At 49.8% G+C, this 21,039-nt stretch overlaps 1 protein-coding gene across 1 annotated transcript in view; it reads right to left on the reverse strand.

Moving 5' to 3' along the window:
• Positions 1 to 94: 94 nt before the first annotated feature.
• Positions 95 to 21,039, reverse strand: part of LPCAT3 (lysophosphatidylcholine acyltransferase 3) — a 29,797-nt gene continuing 8,852 nt past the window's right edge. The window contains exons 2-13 of the mRNA XM_082665408.1: positions 6,377 to 6,484; positions 5,752 to 5,858; positions 5,163 to 5,256; positions 4,979 to 5,016; positions 4,415 to 4,593; positions 3,557 to 3,665; positions 2,819 to 2,905; positions 2,560 to 2,726; positions 1,199 to 1,346; positions 965 to 1,123; positions 729 to 857; positions 95 to 501 (exon numbers count right to left, since the gene is read on the reverse strand). Coding sequence (XP_082521534.1) covers positions 741 to 857; positions 965 to 1,123; positions 1,199 to 1,346; positions 2,560 to 2,726; positions 2,819 to 2,905; positions 3,557 to 3,665; positions 4,415 to 4,593; positions 4,979 to 5,016; positions 5,163 to 5,256; positions 5,752 to 5,858; positions 6,377 to 6,484 — 1,313 coding nt within the window. The 3' untranslated portion in view covers positions 95 to 501; positions 729 to 740. The remainder of the gene's footprint in view (positions 502 to 728; positions 858 to 964; positions 1,124 to 1,198; positions 1,347 to 2,559; positions 2,727 to 2,818; positions 2,906 to 3,556; positions 3,666 to 4,414; positions 4,594 to 4,978; positions 5,017 to 5,162; positions 5,257 to 5,751; positions 5,859 to 6,376; positions 6,485 to 21,039) is intronic.

Consider the following 21,039-nt stretch of genomic DNA (forward strand, 5'->3'; position numbering starts at 1 on the left):
GTGGGCTTTGTGCCCTAAAGGAGGGAGCCCTCATTTCAGCCATGGCAGATGTGGAGGGCTGTGTCTGAAAGAAGGCAGTCAGGAGCGCTAGGAGTGAAAAACAACACACTGAGGTGACTTTATCTGGTACAATCCTAGGTAGAAAAGTGGAGCAGGTGGGGCTGTGCCCCTCCCCTCCCCCCATGGGGGGGGCGGAGGTAGCGGCACATATACAATCATCATAATAAATTGGCAGAAGAAAACCACAACAGATTCCTGGCTAGAGGGGGAGAGATAAGGCAACGTGCATGGGGGAGCCCAGAGGGGAGACAACGGGCCCCTCTACTCCTCCCACGAGAGTCTCCCCTTTGGCCCCAGATGGAGACGTGGCCGGCAGCAGAGGCACAGCTGGGGGAGCCCCGTCTTCCCGCACCCTGGCTTCTGGTTCTCTGTGCTCTGGGACGAAGGAGTGCTGTGGAAAGGGAGGCGAGTCGTTTCTGCACCAGTCCTGCTCTGGGCCACCTGCAAGGGGAGAAGGCGGGCGGGCAGGTTGGTCTCGCCTCCTAGTCCCCGGTCTGCAGCCCTTCCAGCTCCCTCCGGTCGCGCCTCAGGGCAGTCAGTGCCCCATGCTGTGCTTCCTGGAAGGCAGGCCCCGTGAGGTTACCCCCGCATCTCCAGTACTACCCCTGCCCCAGTCTGTTGCTCTCTTCTGTAACCCGGTAGTTTCAGCTCAGCTGGAGGGATCTTACCGGGGAAATAGATTATTCCATTTTCTTTAACTTCTCTTTCCTCGGCACCAGTGCTTTGCGCACATAAGGCAATGTGAATAGTAGACTCAAGAAGAAGACGTGGCCAAGGAAATAGACGGATTTATACACCTGTGGAGGGATACAGGCCACCGCGGTAGACAGAGGGCCTGGATTCAGCCCCACTGCCTGAGGTTTCAGTGGCTCCCTCCCCTCCTGGCAGGCAGGCCCTCGTGTACCTTCAGCCATTTGTCCCACGTGAAGAGGCAGAAGGCAGTCATCGAGTAACCCATGAAGAGCCAGTGGATGGTCTGCTGCACCAGATAGTAGAGGGGCTGCAGGACCCTGACGGAGGCCAGGCTGCTCAGGGCTGGGCTGTCTTGAATCAGGCTGGCAGCCTGTGGAGGAAGGGGAGAGGGCTCAGCGCCTTACCCCTTCTCAGGCCCCTTTCATCCACCACCCTTAAGGTTTACCTGTCTTTCCACAATAACGATGAGGAATTCCATCTGAAAGCAGACCAGGTACCCTGAGTGGAGGCCGTGCCAGAGGGACAAGAACAGCAGTGAGAGGCCCTGGGACAGTTGTTTATTTCCAAGGAACTTGAGTCGTTTGAAGAAGTAACTAGAGAGAAGGGTGAGAAAGGATGAGACTCAGATCCATCCTGCCTCTGGGTTCTTGGAGCCCTTAGGGGTGCAGGGGTGGTGGCTGCTCCCACAGGGCCCCCTGGGGGAGGGGAGGCAGTGCCCTCCGATCACTTTATTTATTTATGGCTGCACTGGGTCTTCGTTGCTCCGCACGGGCTTTCTCTAGTTGCGGCGAGCGGGGGCTACTCTTACTTGCGGTGCGCGGGCTTCTCACTGCAGTGGCTTGTTGCGGAGCATGGGCTCTAGGCGCGCGGGCTTCCGTAGTTGTGGCTCGCGGGCTCTAGAGCGCAGGCTCAGTAGTTGTGGTGCATGGGCTTAGTTGCTCTGAGGCATGTGGGATCTTCCCGGACCAGGGCTGGAACCCGTGTCCCCTGCATTGGCAGGCGGATTCTTAACCACTGCGCCACCAGGGAAGCCCTTCCGATCACTTTAGAATGAAAGGCAGTGAAGCTGACGAGTCACGGTTTAGACAGAAAATAGACGTAAGGCTCAGCTGGGGCCCCACCTGGTACGACGGGTAGTGACGGAGGGCCTGCCAGGCGCCTGGTGCCGAGGCTGCAGCGGTGAGCGGGGCAGGCCCTGCACCCACACTGCTGACAGTGCCCCCACGCGTGGGACTGAGGAAGTGTTTGTGAACATAAGGCTGGCGGCAGAAGTGGGGTGAAAACCCAGCACTTGAGGCCATGTATGCCTTGTTTCTGTCTTTCAAAAATGACAGGGATGGGACTTCCCTGTGGTACAGTGGTTAAGAATCCGCCTGCCAATGCAGGGGACACGGGTTCCAGCCCTGGTCCGGGAAGATCCCACATGCTGCGGAGCAACTAGGCCCATGCGCCACAACTACTGAGCCTGAGCTCTAGAGCCCGTGAGCCACAACTATTGAGCCCAGGTGTCACAGCTACCAAAACCTGCGCGCCTAGTGCCCGTGCTCCGCAACAGGAGAAGCCACCGCAGTGAGAAGCCCGCGCACCACAACGAAGAGTAGCCCCCGCTCGCCGCAACTGGAGAAAGCCCGCGCAGCAACGAAGACCCAATGCGGCCAAAAAAAAAAAGACAGGGACGGTTTGGGGGGGTTGGGTTGGGGACAAAAGTGGGTGTGGCTGGGGGTGTGAGAGTGACTGATGGGGGGGCCCCCCGAAGTGGGGAAAGCTGGAGGAAGTGACGTGCGACCTCCCCGGCTGGGCGCTTACCGGGCCACCCAGGCGTTGGTGTTGATGTTGAAAGAGGCGATGGTGCCCGTGAAGCGGGGGTCTGTCTCAAAGAGCCACACCTTCATGTTGGCGCAGGTGTCCCACTTGGCCCTCCCGAGCTCGTCAAGGCCGTGGAAGCCCAGCCCCGTCAGGATGCACACGCCTTCCTGAAGGAGCCACGGCGTAAGCGACCCCGCCGCTCTGCGCCGCACCCAGCCTGCAGCTCGTCTCGCTGCGGCCCTGGGCCCTCTCTCCTTACCGTGACCAGCCAACAGGCGACGTATTTGTACAGCACAACCTTGCCCCAGACCAGCATGTACAGGCAGCGGAACCAGAAGCTGCGGTTCTTGACAGGAGAGAAGGCATGAGCATTAGGGACACCGCCAGGCCAGGAGGGGCCCCCGTGCTCCCCGTCCTCACACGTGTGGCTGACTACTACCCCGTGTCCCCCCGACAGTCTGCCTAACTGCTTTGCAAGAGGCCAAGGGGACCCAGCAGGGAGCCCCCTCGGAGACGCCCTCAGACAGTGCTGTCCTCAACTCCTCTCCTACAGAGCCGGGCACCTGGGACACTAGTGCTGGGGGACTTTCACATCCACGTTCGACGTCAGCTGAAGGAGACCAACCTCCCCAGAGCCGGGACGGAGCCTGAGCCAGCACTCCCCCTCCCTGGGTCCTGAGCTCCTAGAGCCCTGGTCTGCCTGGGCCGGAGGAGGGCTCGAGCCGCCTGGCTGTAAGAGGGCGAGCTCGAGCCGCTGGGGGAAGGTCAGGGGTGCTGAAGTGCACCTGGCACAGCCCTGTGCCCGCGAAGGTCGTTCAGTGCTGGCTGATGAACGGGTCCCGGCCCGGCTGGCATTGACACCAACTCTCAGATCTAGAGCAAAACCAACACGCGTTTGTAGGTGGTGTTACCCACTTCTCGGCTATCTACGGGCTCCTGGCCTGGCCACTGTCTATCTCTGGCGCAGTCGCACTGCTGCTGTTCAGGAAGCACTCACTTCGTAGTCGTCAGTGAGGAGATAGTCTTCTGTGATGTGCTGGCTGAGCAGGGTGTAGCCCACTAGGTAGACAAGGCCCAGACTCAGGCGCCTGAGAGCAGGTACGGTGCTGGAGAGGAACACGCAGGGTCACCACGGGCGGAGGCCCCTCCCTTCGCCCTCCGACCTTCACGAGGGAGCAGCTTCCCAGAGTGAGCGCAGCCTTAGGGCCGGACATGAGGATGGAGTGTGCAGACCCTGCGAGTTCTGGGGTGGGGGTGGGGCAACGAGGGGGCGGGCTGGGGAATCTGGGGTGCTCGCCCTCGGGGGTCCCGTGGACCTCGAAGGCTCTCCCATGTGCTTGGGCTACATCGGGACTGAAAGCCCGATGCAGAGACGGGGAAGGACCGGTTTTGGATCTGCTCCCTCCTGTCCTGGCTGGATCAATGCTCAAACGCAGGCTGGACAAGTTCTCCACAAAGGGATTTTCCTGGTAACTTATCAATCTTCTACTGTGAGATATATTTATATATATAGATTTTGATATATTTAACAGTATTATTATTATTTTTTTAACAGTATTTTTAAACTGGGAAAGTGAGTGTTAAAGGCAGGGACGTGACTGGTTCAGGCAAAATCTATGGCATAAAAGTGAATTTTTATTGTTTGTACTACAGGGTCGGGAGGGATGGCGGGAAGTGACCCAAGCTGAAAAGGGCCCCCTTCCTGCAGCGAGCAGGCACGGAGCGCCCGTCACAGGCCGTGAGCCAGGCCCAGGCCAGAGAATGCAGCCGGCCCGCCTGCAGGAAGTCACTTCAGAAGTGGCTTTTTGTCGGGTGAGACGCCTACGCAGACGCCCTGACCGAAGGGGGCTGTTACCTGTTTGGTATCTTGCCTGGTAGGTCAGTCAGCTGTCCCTGCACCAGCTTCATGTAGTGGTTCATTGAGAACTGGGGCCCCACCAAGAAGGCCCCATAGAAGTAGGAGAAGCCAGCAACCTCCAGCAGGGAAGGGACACCCCGTATGGCGTATTTCTGTTGCTCAGAGGACAGGGATTTCTATGCCGAGAAGAGAACGAATGGTTCAGGACCCAAGAGCCAGTCTGAGGGCTCCCCACCCTCGTCCCCAGTGATCCAGGTTCTTCAAATAGAGCCTCTCTGAGGGGATGACAACACGGAGAAGAGTCAGTGCTTCGGGGGTAATGGGCACGCGCAGGCGCAGCTCGGCCTAGGCCGGCTGCTGCTCTTCCCAATGCCTTGCTGGCCCTGATCTCTGGACTCTGAGCTAGAGCTGGACCCGGGCAATTAGACTTGTCGGTCCTTGATCAGTGCGGCCGGAAACGGCGACCACACGGGCGGGCATGAGGGCATGGGGATAACAACAGCCGTCCTCCTTCCCTCTGGTTAAACTCCTTCACGTCTCTGTGGAGGGAGGGGTACTTACTTGATCTTTCCCTCCGTCATAGTAGTCGATGACGAGACCTGAGCAGAGAGAGAAGGTGTGGGTGGAGAGGAGGGAGGGGACACGGGACATGGCCAGGAGCACACGGGGCAGGGCCCGGGGTAAGCCTAAGGTCTGAAGAGAGGAGCCTGGGTGTCAACGGGGAAGGCAGGGCCCCACCACTCACCGATCAGCTTCAAGGTCAGGACACAATGTGGCATTGTCCACTTGATATCGTAGTTGCCAGTGGCTGTGTAATAGTATCCGGCAAGAAGGTAGGCCTAGGAGAGCGGCAAATATTTATTCTACCATTGCTCTGATTTATTTTCTCCCTGCTCTGAAATCCAATGTATTCTTTTCACTTTTCCTTTCTCCTGGTCTAGAAACTGAACCTGTAAAGGGGAAGAGACGTCCTCAACGCTTACACTCTGTGGCTCATTCTACGTGGATTTTCTGCCTTGCCTTTAAGTGACTCCCCTCATGGACAGCTGGGCTAATCTGGTCAGACTCAAAGAACCCCAGTGGCACAGTCCTATGCACAAAGGACGGCCGGCACCCCGTCCTTGAGGTGGGTGAAGCATCGTCACTGCAGCCTGCAGATGAAACACCTGGGGCTTCTGGCAAGTGACCCAGAGCCACACTGCCAAGTGTCGTGGGGAGAAAGGATTAGAAACTGGCTCTCCCAGTCCACGGCTTCCTCTACACCACAGTCCCCATCCTCCCCGCCCCCAACTGCTGTCAGCTGTGACCTGAGCTGCCCAGGGAAAGACGTTTACCATCTGGAAGCAAAAGGTAGTGAGGACGGCAGTGATGGTGCGGCCCATCAGCCGGAGGATGAGGAACTGAAGCACGACGCATAGCAGGGAGTGGTAGAGCTGGATTCCTGGATGCGGAGGAGAGAGCAAAGTTTTGCCTGTTTTTTTTTTCTGCATTCCCACCCTTCCTGAGACTTCTAAACACAAAGGGTATACATATTGGTATTAGGACTTTTCTTCTTTTTTAATAGCCTCATGTTCTGGAGGAAGGGAAGGAAATGAACTGTATAAATAGAAAGGACCGCCAGGGAGTTGCTGTTTGCTGAACTTCGGGCCTACGGGACGCTCCTGAGGGGACTGCTTGGGTCTGTCGGCCAGTTCCAGCCACAGCAGAGACAAACTGGTGCTTCTCTGTTGTTGGTGCTTCTCTGTTGACGGTGTCTGGTAAGGGCACCCATTCTCAACATGCTTTTACCGGGGAGGGGAATGTATGTGAAGGGAGAAGTTAAGCTTGTGTCCCCGCCCACACAAACCCTCTGCTGCCAGAGCATCACAACTTCCCTCCCCATCCAATTCTCTCCAGGAAGTTTTGTTCAGGTCTGTTCCTTCCGAGGCTCCCTGTAATCGCAGTGCTCCGTTCACTCACCGAAGTTATAATAAGCAATCGAGAGGCCTGTAAAGGCGTGGAAGAGGTGGATGAGGTAGCTGTCCTTGTAGAAAAGGTAATGCCGGTAAAACAAAGCCAAAGGGTAACCTGGAGGGGGAGAGGAGCAGGAGAGGGTTACTCGTGCCTGGCGTCCTCCCAGGTTTGTTTTGGAAGTCGATCTGGCATGAAACTCAGCCCAGAGAGGAAAACACATGCATTATGTGGATGTCTACAAAGACAGTAACAGTATCCCCAATTATCAAAAAAAGTCTCTTTGTAAATACAAATTTAAAACTGAAGGTATTTTATATTGAGGCAATACAAACTGGGTCTGAAGACTAGGTTTCATTTTTGGCTTATTAAATATTGCTAGGAATTTTCTCTTGCATTTTCCTTAAATGATACAAGGGATTCAGGGTGCCCAGAAACACCATTTTACACCTTTATGACCTATAATAATTTCATCACTAGCAGAGTATTATCAGTCGGATTATTTTTTCTTTCTTTCTTTTTTTTGTTTTTGGCTGCCCGGCATGTGGGATCTTAGTTCCCTGACCAGGGATCGAACCCACGCCCCCTGCAGTGGAAGCGTGGAGTCCTAACCACTGGACCACTGGGGAAGTCCCTCAGTCAGATTGTTAAGAGGATAAATATAAATTATTCCCGGCTACAAACTGGGGTTGCTGACGGCCTATACAGTTGCATAGCAGTTACAGGACACATGTAGATAGATACTCCTTACATAATGGGCATCGACCAAGTTATAAATCCAGCTAGGTGTACTGGGAAAATGTCTTCTCAAGCCGTGATTTAGAGTATGGTCCCGGGGCTTGACTGAACTACAGGGGATCTCCTGATGGGCCATGAACTGATGACACACGGCCAAGGGTTGCTTACTGAATTAAAAAGGGCCAACAACGTTCGTTATTCCTAAACCAAAATTAGCATGTTCCCTGGTTTTACTACAGACCCACATTCAGTGTCCCATCAAGAAGTCTGGCTGATGTGCTTGGCGACCTTCCTACTGCAGTAGCGTGTGTGCGAGGAGTTGGGATCCCTACTGTTTTTTGGAAGGACACTTTACCCAGTCTATCATTGCATAATCAGTGTTCTGAGTTGGTCATGGTTTACAGCTGCTGCAATTCTTACTTTTTTTCTCTTTTTTTGGCCACGTGGCTTGCGGGAATCTTAATTCCCTGACCAGGGATCGAAACTGTGCCCTCGGCAGTGAAAGCCTGGAGTCCTAACCACTGGACCCCCTGGGAATTCCCCTTACTTTTCAATCATAAGTTGCAGTTAGTTTATCACTGGCGATATAGTTGTGAGTTTGGTTAACTCTGCAAGGCTTAGATGAGTGTCATACATAAAGTGCTCAATTATTTAAGTGAATAAGTAAATGGATAATCATGTTATATATTAGCTTATGTCCTTTTAGTCTTTCTTTCCATAACTTTTTTTTTAAACTTATGATCACAACCTGTGTACTCATGTATCCTAGTTTTTTCACACAACAGTGTATCACCATTTATCTTCTTGGTGCCAGGATTTGCTGGTGTTCTTTTTTTTTAAATTTCATTTTTTTTAAATTTATTTTTGGCTGTGTTGGGTCTTCATTGCCGTGCGCGGGCTTTCTCTAGTTGTGGCGAGCGGGGGCTACTCTTTGTTGCGGTGCGCGGGCTTCTCATTGCGGTGGCTTCTCTTGTTGCAGAGCACGGGCTCTAGGTGCGTGGGCTTCAGTAGTTGGGGCATGCGGGCTTCAGTAGTTGTGGTGCGTGGGCTCAGTAGTTGTGGCTCGCGGGCTTAGTTGCTCCGTGGCATGTGGGATCTTCCCGGACCAGGGCTTGAACCCGCATTCCCTGCATTGGTAGGCGGATTCTTAACCACTGCGCCACCAGGGAAGCCCTAGTATGTCGTTATTTTTTATGGCTGAATAATATTCTTTTGTTTGGACAGACCATACTTCATTTACCCAATCATCAGTTGATGGACATCTGGGTTGTTTCCACTTTTGGGGTATTAAGAATAAGGCTGCTATGGACATTCCTGTACAACTTTTGGTGTGGTGTATGTTTTCAGTTCTCTCGGGTATATACTTAGGAGTGGACCTCTTGGCTCTTTTATCCTCTGGCTAGCCCTTCTTGGTCAGTGGTATAGACCAGTTTTCAAAATTTCCCATGCGTTGTGGACCAATACTTTTGTAAAATACAAAGTCGTGGGCTTGGATGATGTGGCACTATGGAGTGGCTACAAAAGTTCCTAAATGTTTACTTTTCATTCATTGTGCTTGCTTTGAGCTTTGCCTTGGCCAAGGGTGGTGACGCAATTCAAGTAGATCGCGCCAACCTCTCTTTCTTTGTCTCTTTCACCCAAGGCTTTTCTCTGGCTTCTGAATACAGCTGACCTCCAGGAGTCAGCCCTGGTCCTCTGCTATTCTTTTTTTTTTTTTTGCAGCATGTGGGCCTCTCACTGCCGTGGCCTCTCTCGTTGCGGAGCACAGGCTCCGGACGCGCAGGTTCTGCGGCCGTGGCTCACGGGCCCAGCCGCTCCGCGGCATGTGGGATCTTCCCGGACCGGGGCAAGATCCCGCGTCCCCTGCATCGGCAGGCGGACTCTCAACCACTGCGCCACCAGGGAAGCCCTGCTATTCTTGCTATACTGTCCTCTGGAAACTCCATCCACTCTCATGTAACTTAATATGATCTTTATGCCAAAGACAGGTCCACATCTTTAATCCTGACTTCTCAAGTTTCAGTTCCCCATTTCCTACTTCCTGGCTGGGCATTTTCCGTTTGATATCACATACCATCTCAAACTCTGTGTGACTACAACATGGACTTTCCCCGGAATCAGTCTTCTCTTGGCTTCTTTTGTTTGTTAATGGTGTTACCGTTCTCTAGGCCACACAACTACATTCAAAGGCTTGAAGTTGTCTTTGCCTCTTCCCTCTCCTTGGTTCCCTATACCTATAGCCACCAAATCCTGTTGATTCCTCCTTTCCAGTGTTTCTCGCCACCGTCACACCCCCCTCCTTTCCTGTGCTACATCTGCAGTGAAGGCCCTCAAACACTCCCCCTTCAACTCTTGCCGTGACCTCACCTCTGCCTGCAGCCTCATCCTCCAACAATCCTCCACCAGAGGGCTCTTCCTGTAACCCCTGCTCAGAAAACATCAACGACTCCAGCTGACTACTCAACACAGTACCAGTTCCCAAGCCGAAGATTCAAGGTCTATCTTCTAAACTACATTTCCGGTTAAAGCCTCTATCTCCCTGCTCCAGGTGACTGATATGCTAGTTTTTGCTCAAATATATCTCGTGTCTTTCATCTCTAGACCTTCGCTTGTGCCAATGCCTTTGGGTGGGACACCTTCTCCAACCACTCCTCTACCCAGTAGAGTCCTACCCATTCTCGGAAACCCAGTTCAAGTGTCACTTAGGGCTGAAGACTCTCATTTGGCAAATCATTGTATACAACAAATTCCCATTCCTTACATTCTCGTTTTATCTTAAAATTAACACATGTTCACAATCTCTTTTCCTAAAGTCCTCCTCTACCTTTGGATCTCCCACAGCACACTATCCTGTGTACTTCATTTTTTGATTGGTTGACCAACAGTAATTGACACTTAATAGCCATTTGATGTTGAGCATCAGTTTCCTCATCTGTAAAATGGGGACAGTACCTGCCTCAATGAGTTGTTGTAAGGACTAAAGGAGATAATGCATATAAAGTAGTTAGCACAGCCTAAAATATTGTAAGTGGTCACAAAAATTACACACACACACACATTCACATAAAGTTACAGGGAGTTTGTAAAGCAGGCCTTAACTGAGAAATTCTGGTGAAAGTGGGTATCAGGGCTTCTGAATCTAATCTCCATTCCATGTGACAAATGACTAAGGGATTTCCTTCCCATCTTCATTTCAAAAGAAGAGTCACAGCATATTTATTTTATAAAGATACTGATTATGGTTTGCCAAGGGCATTTTTTCTAAAATGCAACATACTATTAAATTAAGGCACTGTATGGTTAGAAGAACACGAACTCTGGAGTTGAGACAGATCTCAGTTTGAATCCCGGTTCTGCTACTTACTAGCTGCTCCCTCAGGCTGGTTGATGAGTTAATTTTTTTTGGTCCTCAGTTTCATCAGTAAAATGGGTATCTAGGTTTGGGTTCATATATTAAGCCTGGTACATATTAGATACTCAATAACTGTGAGACTGCTTCAACCTCTGCTTTAACAGAGAAGTGCCCGGCAATCTCATCCAGCCACATGGCTTTAAATACCATCTGTCTTCTGATGGCTCCCAAATTTGTTCTTCACACTCGTGTACAACATGGACGCCTAACGGATATCTCAAATTTAACAGGTGTCAAAGTGAACTGCTGACACATCTCCCTCACAAAGCCTGCTCCTCCCTTGGCTTCCTCATTTCAGCAAACGCCAACTCACCTTTCTGCTCACTCGAGGCTGTAGCTCTGCGACCTTCTCATCCTTCCTGAACCCCACCCTCCCCCTGCAACCAGTCTGTCAGCAAACTCTGTTCTACCTTCAAAGTGAACCCGGAATTTGACCACTTCTTCCCCTGGTCCAGGTCAACGCCATCTCTGGCCTGTACCATTTAAAAATTTTTTTATAGTATTTTCTGAAATTTTTATTTATTTTTGGCTGCGTTGGGTCTTTGTTGCTGCACGCAGGCTTTCTCTAGTTGCGGTGAGTGGGGAGCTACTCTTCATTGTGTTGCGCGGGCTTCTCCTTGCAGTGGTTTCTCTTGTTGCGGAGCACGGGCTCTAGGCGCTCGGGCTGCAGTAGTTGTGGTGCACGGCTTAGTTGCTCTGCGGCATGTGGGATCTTCCTGGACCAGGGCTCGAACCCTGCATTGGCAGATGGATTCTTAACCACTGTGCCACCAGGGAAGTCCCTCTGGCCTGTACTATTACAGTCACCTCCTGACTAATCGCCCCACAGGCCTTCAGTCTCACTCAGCAAAAGCCAAAGTCCAACCAGAACCTACCAGACTGATCTGTTCACCACTCCCCCACCTTTGTCTGACTCATCTCTTACTCTCGGCTGCCCTTCCTGGAATGCCAGCCAGGTGCAACCTTAGAGCCTTCACATTAATAGGTTCCTTGCCTGGGATGCTCTTTCACAGATAAGCTCAAGTCCCTCCAGCCCTTCTGATTTTTACTAAAATGTCACCTTATCAGTGAGGCCTTCATAGTATCTAAAATTGCACACACTCACCCCACCCTCTATGCCACCAACACACGCTTCCTGTTCTTCTTTCTTACTTCATTTTTCTATTTCCCCTCAACACTTATTACTCTTTCACATACAATGTATTCTACTTATGTATCAGTCTTTGAAGGCAAGGATTTTTGTCTCTTTTTTTCCCCTGCTGTACCACAAGTACCTTGTACAAAAAAGGTCTTTTCCTGGTACAGAAACGGTCTTTTCCTGGTACAAAAAAGGTCTCAAAAATATTTGTTGAATGGAAGAAAGAATAAAAGAATGAATGAACAAATACTGTATTCTAGGCAGTCAATAAAATATTTATAGAGCATCCATTAAGTGGTCAGCAATGCATTAGGCAAAAGAAGAATATGGTCGAGTGTAAGAGATGCTTTTAGACTCTTAAGGAGCTTTTTAGAGAGAAAAGAAAATCAAGCAACAATGTTCTATAAATGCTAATTGCATGGAATAGCCAATGTTGTAGAGGTTAGAGGAGAGGTCAATAATGAACACAGCAGTTAGGATGAAAAGAGAAGAAATAAGGAATGGGCAGGAGAATTATGTACTAAAGACACGGTGGTAGGAAACAGCATGGAACAGTCACTTCACAAGACCAGCTTGACCACAAGAAGGGACAGGAAGGTTTGGAAAACCAGGCAGAGTCTGAAATTGATATAATAGGGAAAAAAATCAAGAGGAATGACTGGAACGGGGGGTATGATGGAAAGGGATAAATTAAAGGTGGCTAAGCCCCTGCAGTGGTCTTCAAGCTTTTTTTTTTTTTTTTTGCGGTACGCGGGCCTCTCACTGTTGTGGCCTCTCCCGCCGCGGAGCACAGGCTCCGGACGCGCATGCTCAGCGGCCATGACTCACGGGCCCAGCCGCTCCGCGGCATGTGGGATCTTCCCGGACTGGGGCACGAATCCGCGTCCCCTGCATCGGCAGGCGGACTCTCAACCACTGTGCCACCAGGGAAGCCCCTTCAAACTTTTTTGATGGAATAGCCCCTGAAAGAATTCTGAAAAAATATAGATGCCTTCTCACATTTGTAAGTTGCCATCTAACGTTTATAAGTTTTGCTTTTAATTAATTTGTATTGGAGTACAGTTGCTTTACAATGTTGTGTTAGTTTCTATTGCACAGCAAAGTGAATCAGCTACATATACACATACCCCCTCTTATTTGGATTTCCTTCCCATTTAGGTCACCACAGAGCACTGAGTAGAGTTCCCGGTGCTGTACTGCAGGTTCTCATTAGTTGTCTACTTTATACGTGGTCTCAATAGCGTATACGTGTCAATCCCAATCTCCCAATTCCTCCCACCCCCAACCTTCCCCTTTGGTATCTGTACGTTCGTTCTCTGCATCTGTGTCTGTAAGTTTAAACAACAGCAAATGATGTGTTTTTAAACATGTATATTGAAGGTGTGCTTTAAGTACACATGGAAAACGTCTGCCTTGTGATCTAAATGGCAAACCAATCAGCTTGATCACTTTCTGTCAAAAGAGGTCTAACCTCATTTTTTAATTCAAATAAACAAGTTAATACTTCTCCCTCATGACAACCACCTTGTCTCTGAATTCTACTTCTAAGATGGAACGATAAGGCAGAGGGTTGTCGTGAGTTTGTCTCCTGGATAAAATAAGGGGCTGCTCCTCTTTGCTTCACTTTCGTGGCTCCTGTGAAATGTTTCCCTGGGGCACCCCTTACCCCCGGGCCTTTCTCCTTTTTTTTTTTTTGCCACGCTGTGCGGCATGCAGAACTTCCCCGACCGGGGATCGAACCTGCATCCCCTGCAGTGGAAGCACAGAGTCTAAACCACTGGACCACTGGGCAAGTCTCCTTTCTAAAGGCTGGTGAAGAGTGACTGTAAGAGAACTTTCAGAGCAGACACTGTCTCAAGCACATCAATTTTAGAAAAGAATACATACGGAAGCTTAAAATCTGAAAGTGGATTCCCTCATCTGTGCCCATGTATCCCCTGGAAAGTCTTCATGTACCCCTAGGGTACATGGACCGCAATGGGAAGACCACTGGCCTCAAGGTTCCATGTCAGAAGGTGGTGCCACTGACAGAGACACACAGATCAGAGGAGACAGCTGGCTCTGCTGGCAACAACTGAAGCCAGATAAAACTCTCACAGGGAGAGGCCGCAAAGGCAGGGCTGAGTCCTGGAAAATGCCTGTACTGAAGGGAGCCAAGCAAAAGAAACGGAGATAAAACAGAGAACAAGAGGTAAATGAGGACAGTACCCATGTGAGAAAGGAAGATGACTTCTGCGGTAGGAAAGGAGTTTAAAAACATCGAATGTGCCGGAAGTCTAAGGAGCGTGAGGAAGACGTTCACAATGAGGTCGTTAGTCACCGTGAAACAGAGCAGCACGAGGGACACGGGGGCTGGGACCTGGGGGCCAGCTAAGAAGCGGGGGCTGGACCAAGAGGAAATGCAGGCTGGATGTGGAGGCGAGGCAGTAGGCAGTAAAAGACTGGCCAGAGAGCGTGGCCACTGAGTGAAGGGACGCATTTCTAAGACAGAGATGTTCTATCCATATGTGTTTTTTTTTTTGTTGGGGAGGGATGTCTCTGGATTCTTTCTGTTTGTATATGCTTGGGAGATGGCATGCTGCTTTGTTTTTTTTTTTTTAAATAAATTTATTTATTTATTTTTGGCTGCATTGGGTCTTCGTTGCTGTGCGCGGGCTTTCTCTAGTTGCGGCGAGCGGGGGCTGCTCTTCGTGTGGTGTGCGGGCTTCTCAATGCGGTGGCTTCTCTCGCTGTGGAGCACGGGCTCTAGGCGCACGGGCTGCAGTAGTTGTGGCACGCGGGCTCAGTAATTGTGGCTCACGGGCTCTAGAGTGCAGGCTCAGTAGTTGTGGCGCACGGGCTTAGTTGCTCTGCGGCATGTGGGATCTTCCCGGACCAGGGCTCGAACCCGTGTCCCCTACATTGGCAGGCAGATTCTTAACCACTGTGCCACCAGGGACATTCCCATATGTATTTTATGGAAGAAGACAAGCAGTATAGTGGGCCAGGACAGTATCTGTGGGAGAGCAACAAGCGTTTACCACAGAAAGAGGGAAGAAGCCCTGGCCCTTCCCCTGAGACTGGAGGGCGAGGTAAGGAGACTGGCAGAGAAACCTGGGAGGCGGGTGAGCAAGTTCAGGAAAAGAACCTTCCTCTCCTCAGTGAGATGGGTGGTGAGGGCTGTCCCTCGGGAAGAACGGCCGTGTAGGAGGAGCTGGATGAGACAGAGGGCTGCAGGGACCCCAGCCCACGCCCAGGGAATCAGTCAACCCGACTGATTCTCTTTGGAAAGGTTATCGAAAACAGGAGTGGGCAATTCCTCAGCTGTGGAACACGCTTCTTTCTTCAGAAGCTGGGACTGCGTAGGAGCATGGCAGAGAGCTCCCAAGTTCTGATTGAGAACATCGCCGCCAATGTCCGTGTCTCACTGTCTAAACGTAAGCAACTGATAGGAGCTGGGAGACAGGTGTGGCATGCCCACTTTCCTAGAAGTTCTGCAGGAAAAATTCTCAAGTAATTTAACTGGTAAAAACAAATCCATTATACAAAATGGAATGCCAAGTTGTCCTGTATTTTAAAGATACAACACGAGCCTTCAATGACACTTCTGTCTTTCAACAGCTGCGTTAGGCTGAGTCCCTGAGCCCCGGAGAGGATACCTTTGTTTAGTTTTCCACCCTGGCCTTCAGGGAGCTGTCCGCGGATAAACTGAAGAAGCTCTGCTTGAAATCCAAGCTTTTCTCCTTCTCTCCAGACTCAGAGGAAGATGTCCCTCCCTTCTCCTTAAACACCCTCCCCTCCTTCCCTTTGGTTCCAATCCTCTGAATTCTATCTACCCCAACCACTCTTAGGTGGGAACTTCGTCTGTGATCTTTCTTGCCAGCTTCCTCAGTCTTTTCTTCCCGATAATAACAAGTATTACCATCAATACTGGCAACTAACCTCTATCAAGGGCTTACCATGTGGCATGTATTGAGTTTTACACGAAAGTTAGGCACATTACCCCAGTGAGTCCTCACAACAACTATATGAGGTAAGTAATCATTTATGGTCTGCATTTTACGAATACAGGGACATCAAACACATCAAAGCAGTTATCTAACCTGTACTGACTGCTCGTGACTGATGAAGCTGGATCCACACATGACTCGGTCGCTCCGCACATTCCCTCCGCCCCCTTCCAAAGGCACAGCCCCACCCCTCTAGCCCCCGCTCCTTGGCCCCGTGCTGCTCCTTCCAGCTACTGCCCTTTTGCAGTCAACCTCCTAGAGTTGTGGTCTAGCTCATCGCCTCTGTTTCCTGTCTACCCATTTCTTCCTCGGCCTGCAGGAACGTGGTAACATACCCCCAGCCCAGGGCCACTTGCCCTCACCTCCTGTGAGAAGATCTGGTTCAGAGTGTCAATGGGCTCCTTGGAGTGAAGTGACGAAAAGTCATCTCAAACTCAAAATTCATGCTTATGGTCAGAGATAAAGGGATGGGGGACAGAGGATCTCAAAAGAAGGCTATGTCTGCCCATCACTGCTCTTAGGGCTTGTTTACTGACACGGTTATGGTGACTCTGCAGTTTCTGGTTAAAGGAGGTGGTTGGAAAAACCTGTTTCAGCCTTGCGTCATCTGGACGTTGGCAGTTTCCTAGACTATGTAATGTTCCCGTAGATAATGGGCATTTTGCTTTGGGCAACTGGAAAGCCACTTTCAGGATCGAATTTCAGTTCAATTTCCCCAAGCATCACAGACTAGAACATAAAACAGGACTGCTTCTGAATATGGCTTATTGGTAGATTATTTTAACCAAATATTTTCACATGATAATTTTATCATTCTTATTTCTACTGTGAAGATCTGCCACTCAAATTTCTTTTCTTTTCTTTCACCAAAGTGGAAATTCCTTGCGCTGAAGAACTATACAGAGAAAAGGAAGACAAGTAGAAACAGGGAAGACAGTGAGGCCCTGCGTGACACCATCTCTTCTCGGGGACAGGTAACTGATGAGGCACTGAACGCTTCGAGCTGAGTTCCTGATCACTCTGCCAGCCGGAAGAACACGGGGAGGTTATGGACACCGAGGTGGGGATGAAGCTCGCCTTTGGAAGCTGTTCACGATGGCCCTGTTTCTCTTCTGCAGATTAGGTGCCAACACACCTTCCCCACTCCGACAGTCTGTACGGCTCGGGCTGAATCATATGCTGAATGGTGATTCGTAAGATCCAGATTCTTCGAACCCAAGAAACCTTAGGAATCACTGACTCCAAACCCTTCATTAGATAAGAAATTAAGGCCCAAAGGGGCTTCCCTGGTGGCGCAGTGGTTGAGAGTCCGCCTGCCGATGCAGGGGACGTGGGTTCGTGCCCCGGTCCGGGAAGATCCCGCATGCCGCGGAGTGGCTGGGCCCATAGGCCATGGCTGCTGGACCTGTGCGTCCGGAGCCTGTGCTCCACAACAGGAGAGGCCACAACAGTGAGAGGCCCGCGTACCGCAAAAAAAAAAAAAAAAAAAAAAAAAGAAATTAAGGCCCAAAGGGGATAACTGGCACGCCTCGGGTTAACAGAGCAGAGCTGCAATTAGAACCCACATCCCTTGATTTCCAAGTTGAGACTTTGCCGCATGCCTTGACACCTGGCAGTGGCCTGCGAGTGCGTCTCTAACAACCAGCTGTGTGCGTTTAAAGCTACAGCTGTATTATTCTCTGATTCTCTGTTCACCGACGCATACAGGCCCATGTTTACGTCTACTTATCTTCCTATCTAAAACGATTCAAAAACTTCATTTCAGTGCTAAATTTAGGTGCTCTTCCCTACTTTCTTTCTTCATCAATTCTTGGGGACTCCCTGTCCCTACCCTCGTACTGTGCAGTTCATTCCTTGTTTTTTTTTTTTTGGCGGCATGCGGGCCTCCCACTGCTGTGGCCCCTCCCACTGCGGAGCACAGGCTCTGGACGCGCAGGCTCAGCGGCCATGGCCCACGGGCCCAGCTGCTCTGTGGCATGTGGGATCTTCCCGGATTGGGGCACGAACCCGTGTCCCCTGCATTGGCAAGCGGACCCCCAACCACTGCGCCACCAGAGAAGCCCTGGTTTCTTTTTTTTTCCTCCAATTTTTTGGCCATGCCACGTGGCTTGCAGAATCTTAGTTCCCCGACCAGGGATCGAACCCAGGCCCACAGTGGTGCAGGCGCCAGGTCCTAACCCCTGGACCACCAGGGAATTCCCTGTGCAGTTCATTTCTGAAAGTGACCTCCAGCTGAGTATCTCAAACGTTTTGACAACTGTAGTACAGGATTCAGGGAAACTGGGAGAAATGATCAAAATGTCCTGGGAAAAAATGAAGAACAGAGGGGACATTTTAAGGGTAAACTAGTAAACGGCTGTTACTTGTGAGAAAGAAAGGAAAAGTGTTCTTATGAAGATTAAGAAATATTAGTTTTTTTAGTCACTTGGCCCAAATAAACCACCTAAACCTGAAGTGCCCCGAAGTCCCACCAAAAGTCAGTCTTTAACTGCTTCACTCAAACCACGTGCTCTTGGTAGTTAATAAGCAAGGACTTCTTAAGCTTAGTGTCAATGACACACATGCCGGCGGGCTGGTGGAACCTGCTGCCAAAGCTGAGAAGTTGTAACACTACAACAGACCAGCCCTGAAGCCGCCAATCCCCTCTGTGTGACCCTATGGGGAGCAGACACTCACAGGCGCTCACTGGCTTCTGAGCCCAGGAAAAGTCAGTCACCTGGCAGTGGCCAGCCCTCAGGGGTATCTCAAGCCTGATCAGATGGCAAAAGGGATGCTCGGAACACCGTCCTCATCTGTGAACATCTGGATTACAGTCTTTTCTGTACTACTACAGATTGTTCAAACGGTCACGTAGTTATTTTGTTATGACAAAAATTTATAGACCGAAAAGAATGCTAAGGCTGTTGACTAGCAGTTCTTCCCTTTAGTGGAACGGGGACAACGGATGTTGACTGACTTTGACGCACTTTAAGACACCGAAATGCCTTTTCTAGCAAAGATAAAGGGCACTCCTGTTGCTTATATTCAGTGCATTTTATCACATTTTAATTCTTTGCAAGTTAGCGAACCACATGGTGGCAACTTCTAGCCAGATTATCTGATTCTAGCTAGAATATCCCCGGACTCAGGAATCAGAGTAAACTGGTTTAGAAATTCAGCTCTGCCACTTGGGCGAATCACTTAGATTCTTTGTACCTTAATTGCTTCATCTCTGAAATAGGGATGTAAAGAAAAGAATGTTGCCCCCCCATTCCAGTTCTACAGGGACCAAGCCATCAGGCACTGCAGTCACCCACCGACAATGCACCCAGAGGGGAATTCAGGATGGAGAAAAACTGGAAGGATTCTGGGCTTCGGATACGGGCCCTGGATAGTTAAGATGTATATCTAAGGAATAGTTTCAATCAGCCCAGATTCTTGCATCTTCCCATACAGAGAAAAGCACTAAAATCATTAATTTGAGATGTCTGCTCTTTGTGATTAGCAGTAATCTTTTGATGCTCAACTACATGTTTTTTCCCAGCAAAAAATTCCTATATATCCTGGCTCCTCCCTTGTCTCTTCGGGGCAGTTCCTCAGAGCTATCTGAGAGGCTGTTTCCAGGACTATAGTCCTCAGTAAGGTCCCCGAATGAAACTTAACTTGCAACTTTTAGGTTGTGCGTTTTTCTTTCAGCTGACAGGGAAAATATTAGCCATCTTGCAGGCTGGTGTGTAGATTAAAAGAGAAAATATCTGTAAAAGCATTATACATGTACTTCCTTGAGGCCACTTAAAAGATATTTACGGGGCTTCCCTGGTGGCGCAGTGGTTGAGAGTCCACCTGCCGATGCAGGGGACACAGGTTCGTGCCCCGGTCCGGGAAGATCCCACATGCCGCGGAGCGGCTGGGCCTGTGAGCCGTGGCCGCTGAGCCTGCGCGTCCGGAGCCTGTGCTCCGCAAAGGGAGAGGCCACAACAGTGAGAGGCCCGTGTACCGCAAAAAAAAAAAAAAAAAAAAGAGGATTTCTAGTAGCTCTTATGGGTCAATATTTTTAACCAGGGCCCTGTATGCTGTCCTCCAACTGTAATCAGTCTGTTCTACTTTTGTCTGAGGTATAAGCCATAGGAGCCTTAAAGGGTACCGTTCCAGTTGGCCTCTGCTTGCTGGCTTGCAAACAGAGGTTTTATATTTATGGACAGTAATCCAGAGTGGTGTCCATCTGAGTTTAGAATTGCTATCACAGCAGAAACTGGAAACCTCAAGAGCTATAAGCCATTCAGCACGTCTACATGGAAGCCACTTCTCATCAGAGCAAATACAAATATACAGTGACCAGAACTTAGCCTCCTGGGCTCTCATATCCTCCTCAGATGTGCATACAACATATGCACACGAGTCCTCTATTTTTTGTTTATAGTGAATTCTTAATTGCCTGCAAAATTACTATCTCACCACTTATAATTTCATGTAGCAGGTATGACTATGTATACTTTTTTTTTTTAACATCTTTATTGGAGTATAATTGCTTTACAATGTTGTGTTAGTTTCTGCTGTATAACAAGGTGAATCAGCTATACGTATACATATATCCCCATATCCCCTCCCTCTTGCGTCTCCCTCCCACCCTCCCTATCCCACCCCTCCAGGTGGTCACAAAGCACCGAGCTGATCTCCCTGTGCTATGCGGCTGCTTCCCACTAGCTATCTATTTTATATTTGGTAGTGTATATACGTCAGTGTTACTCTCTCACTTCGTCCCAGCTTACCCTTCCCTCTCCCCGTGTCCTCAAGTCCATTCTCTACATCTGTGTCTTTATTCATGTCTGACTATGTATACGTTTCTTATCAAAATGCCGTAGCAACATGATAGCTACTTGATACTGAAAAGTATCTTTAATTGACAAAGCTTTTTAATTTAAACTTAGCCTATGGTTAGCGTGAGGCATTTAAACCATCTACTTGACTTCACGTGAATCAAGAACAAAACCTGAATCTGATCATTTCTGGCCTGACCTTCTACCCGCTTTCTGGCCAACTGTCTCTATAATTCGAACGCAATGACACTTCCATCAGACGCCTCTATTACTAACAATTATAGTACACATGGTTTTCAGACAGAATCCTTCATTCAGGGTGTCCAGAGTTTCATGAATCTCACTTATCTTCAAAGCCACTGCTTGAATAGGGAGGAACTTAGATTTCAAAAGCAGTCCATTTTAAACCCAAAGGAAATTCTTATCCAGAAATTACTTATCCTTATTTTTAGTGTCTTACTCGCCCCCCGCTTCCCCTTCTTGTCTTGAAAATAGAGGTAAATAAAGATGCATGCAACATCTCTTGGGCTACACAAATCTTAGGCTTTAAGGTCTCTAGGAAGCTATTATTGCTTCATCAAGAGAACTCCAAGTGGGCC

Source organism: Grampus griseus (assembly GCF_964374135.1).
Source record: "Grampus griseus genome assembly, chromosome: 11".
Lineage (NCBI taxonomy): Eukaryota > Metazoa > Chordata > Mammalia > Artiodactyla > Delphinidae > Grampus > Grampus griseus.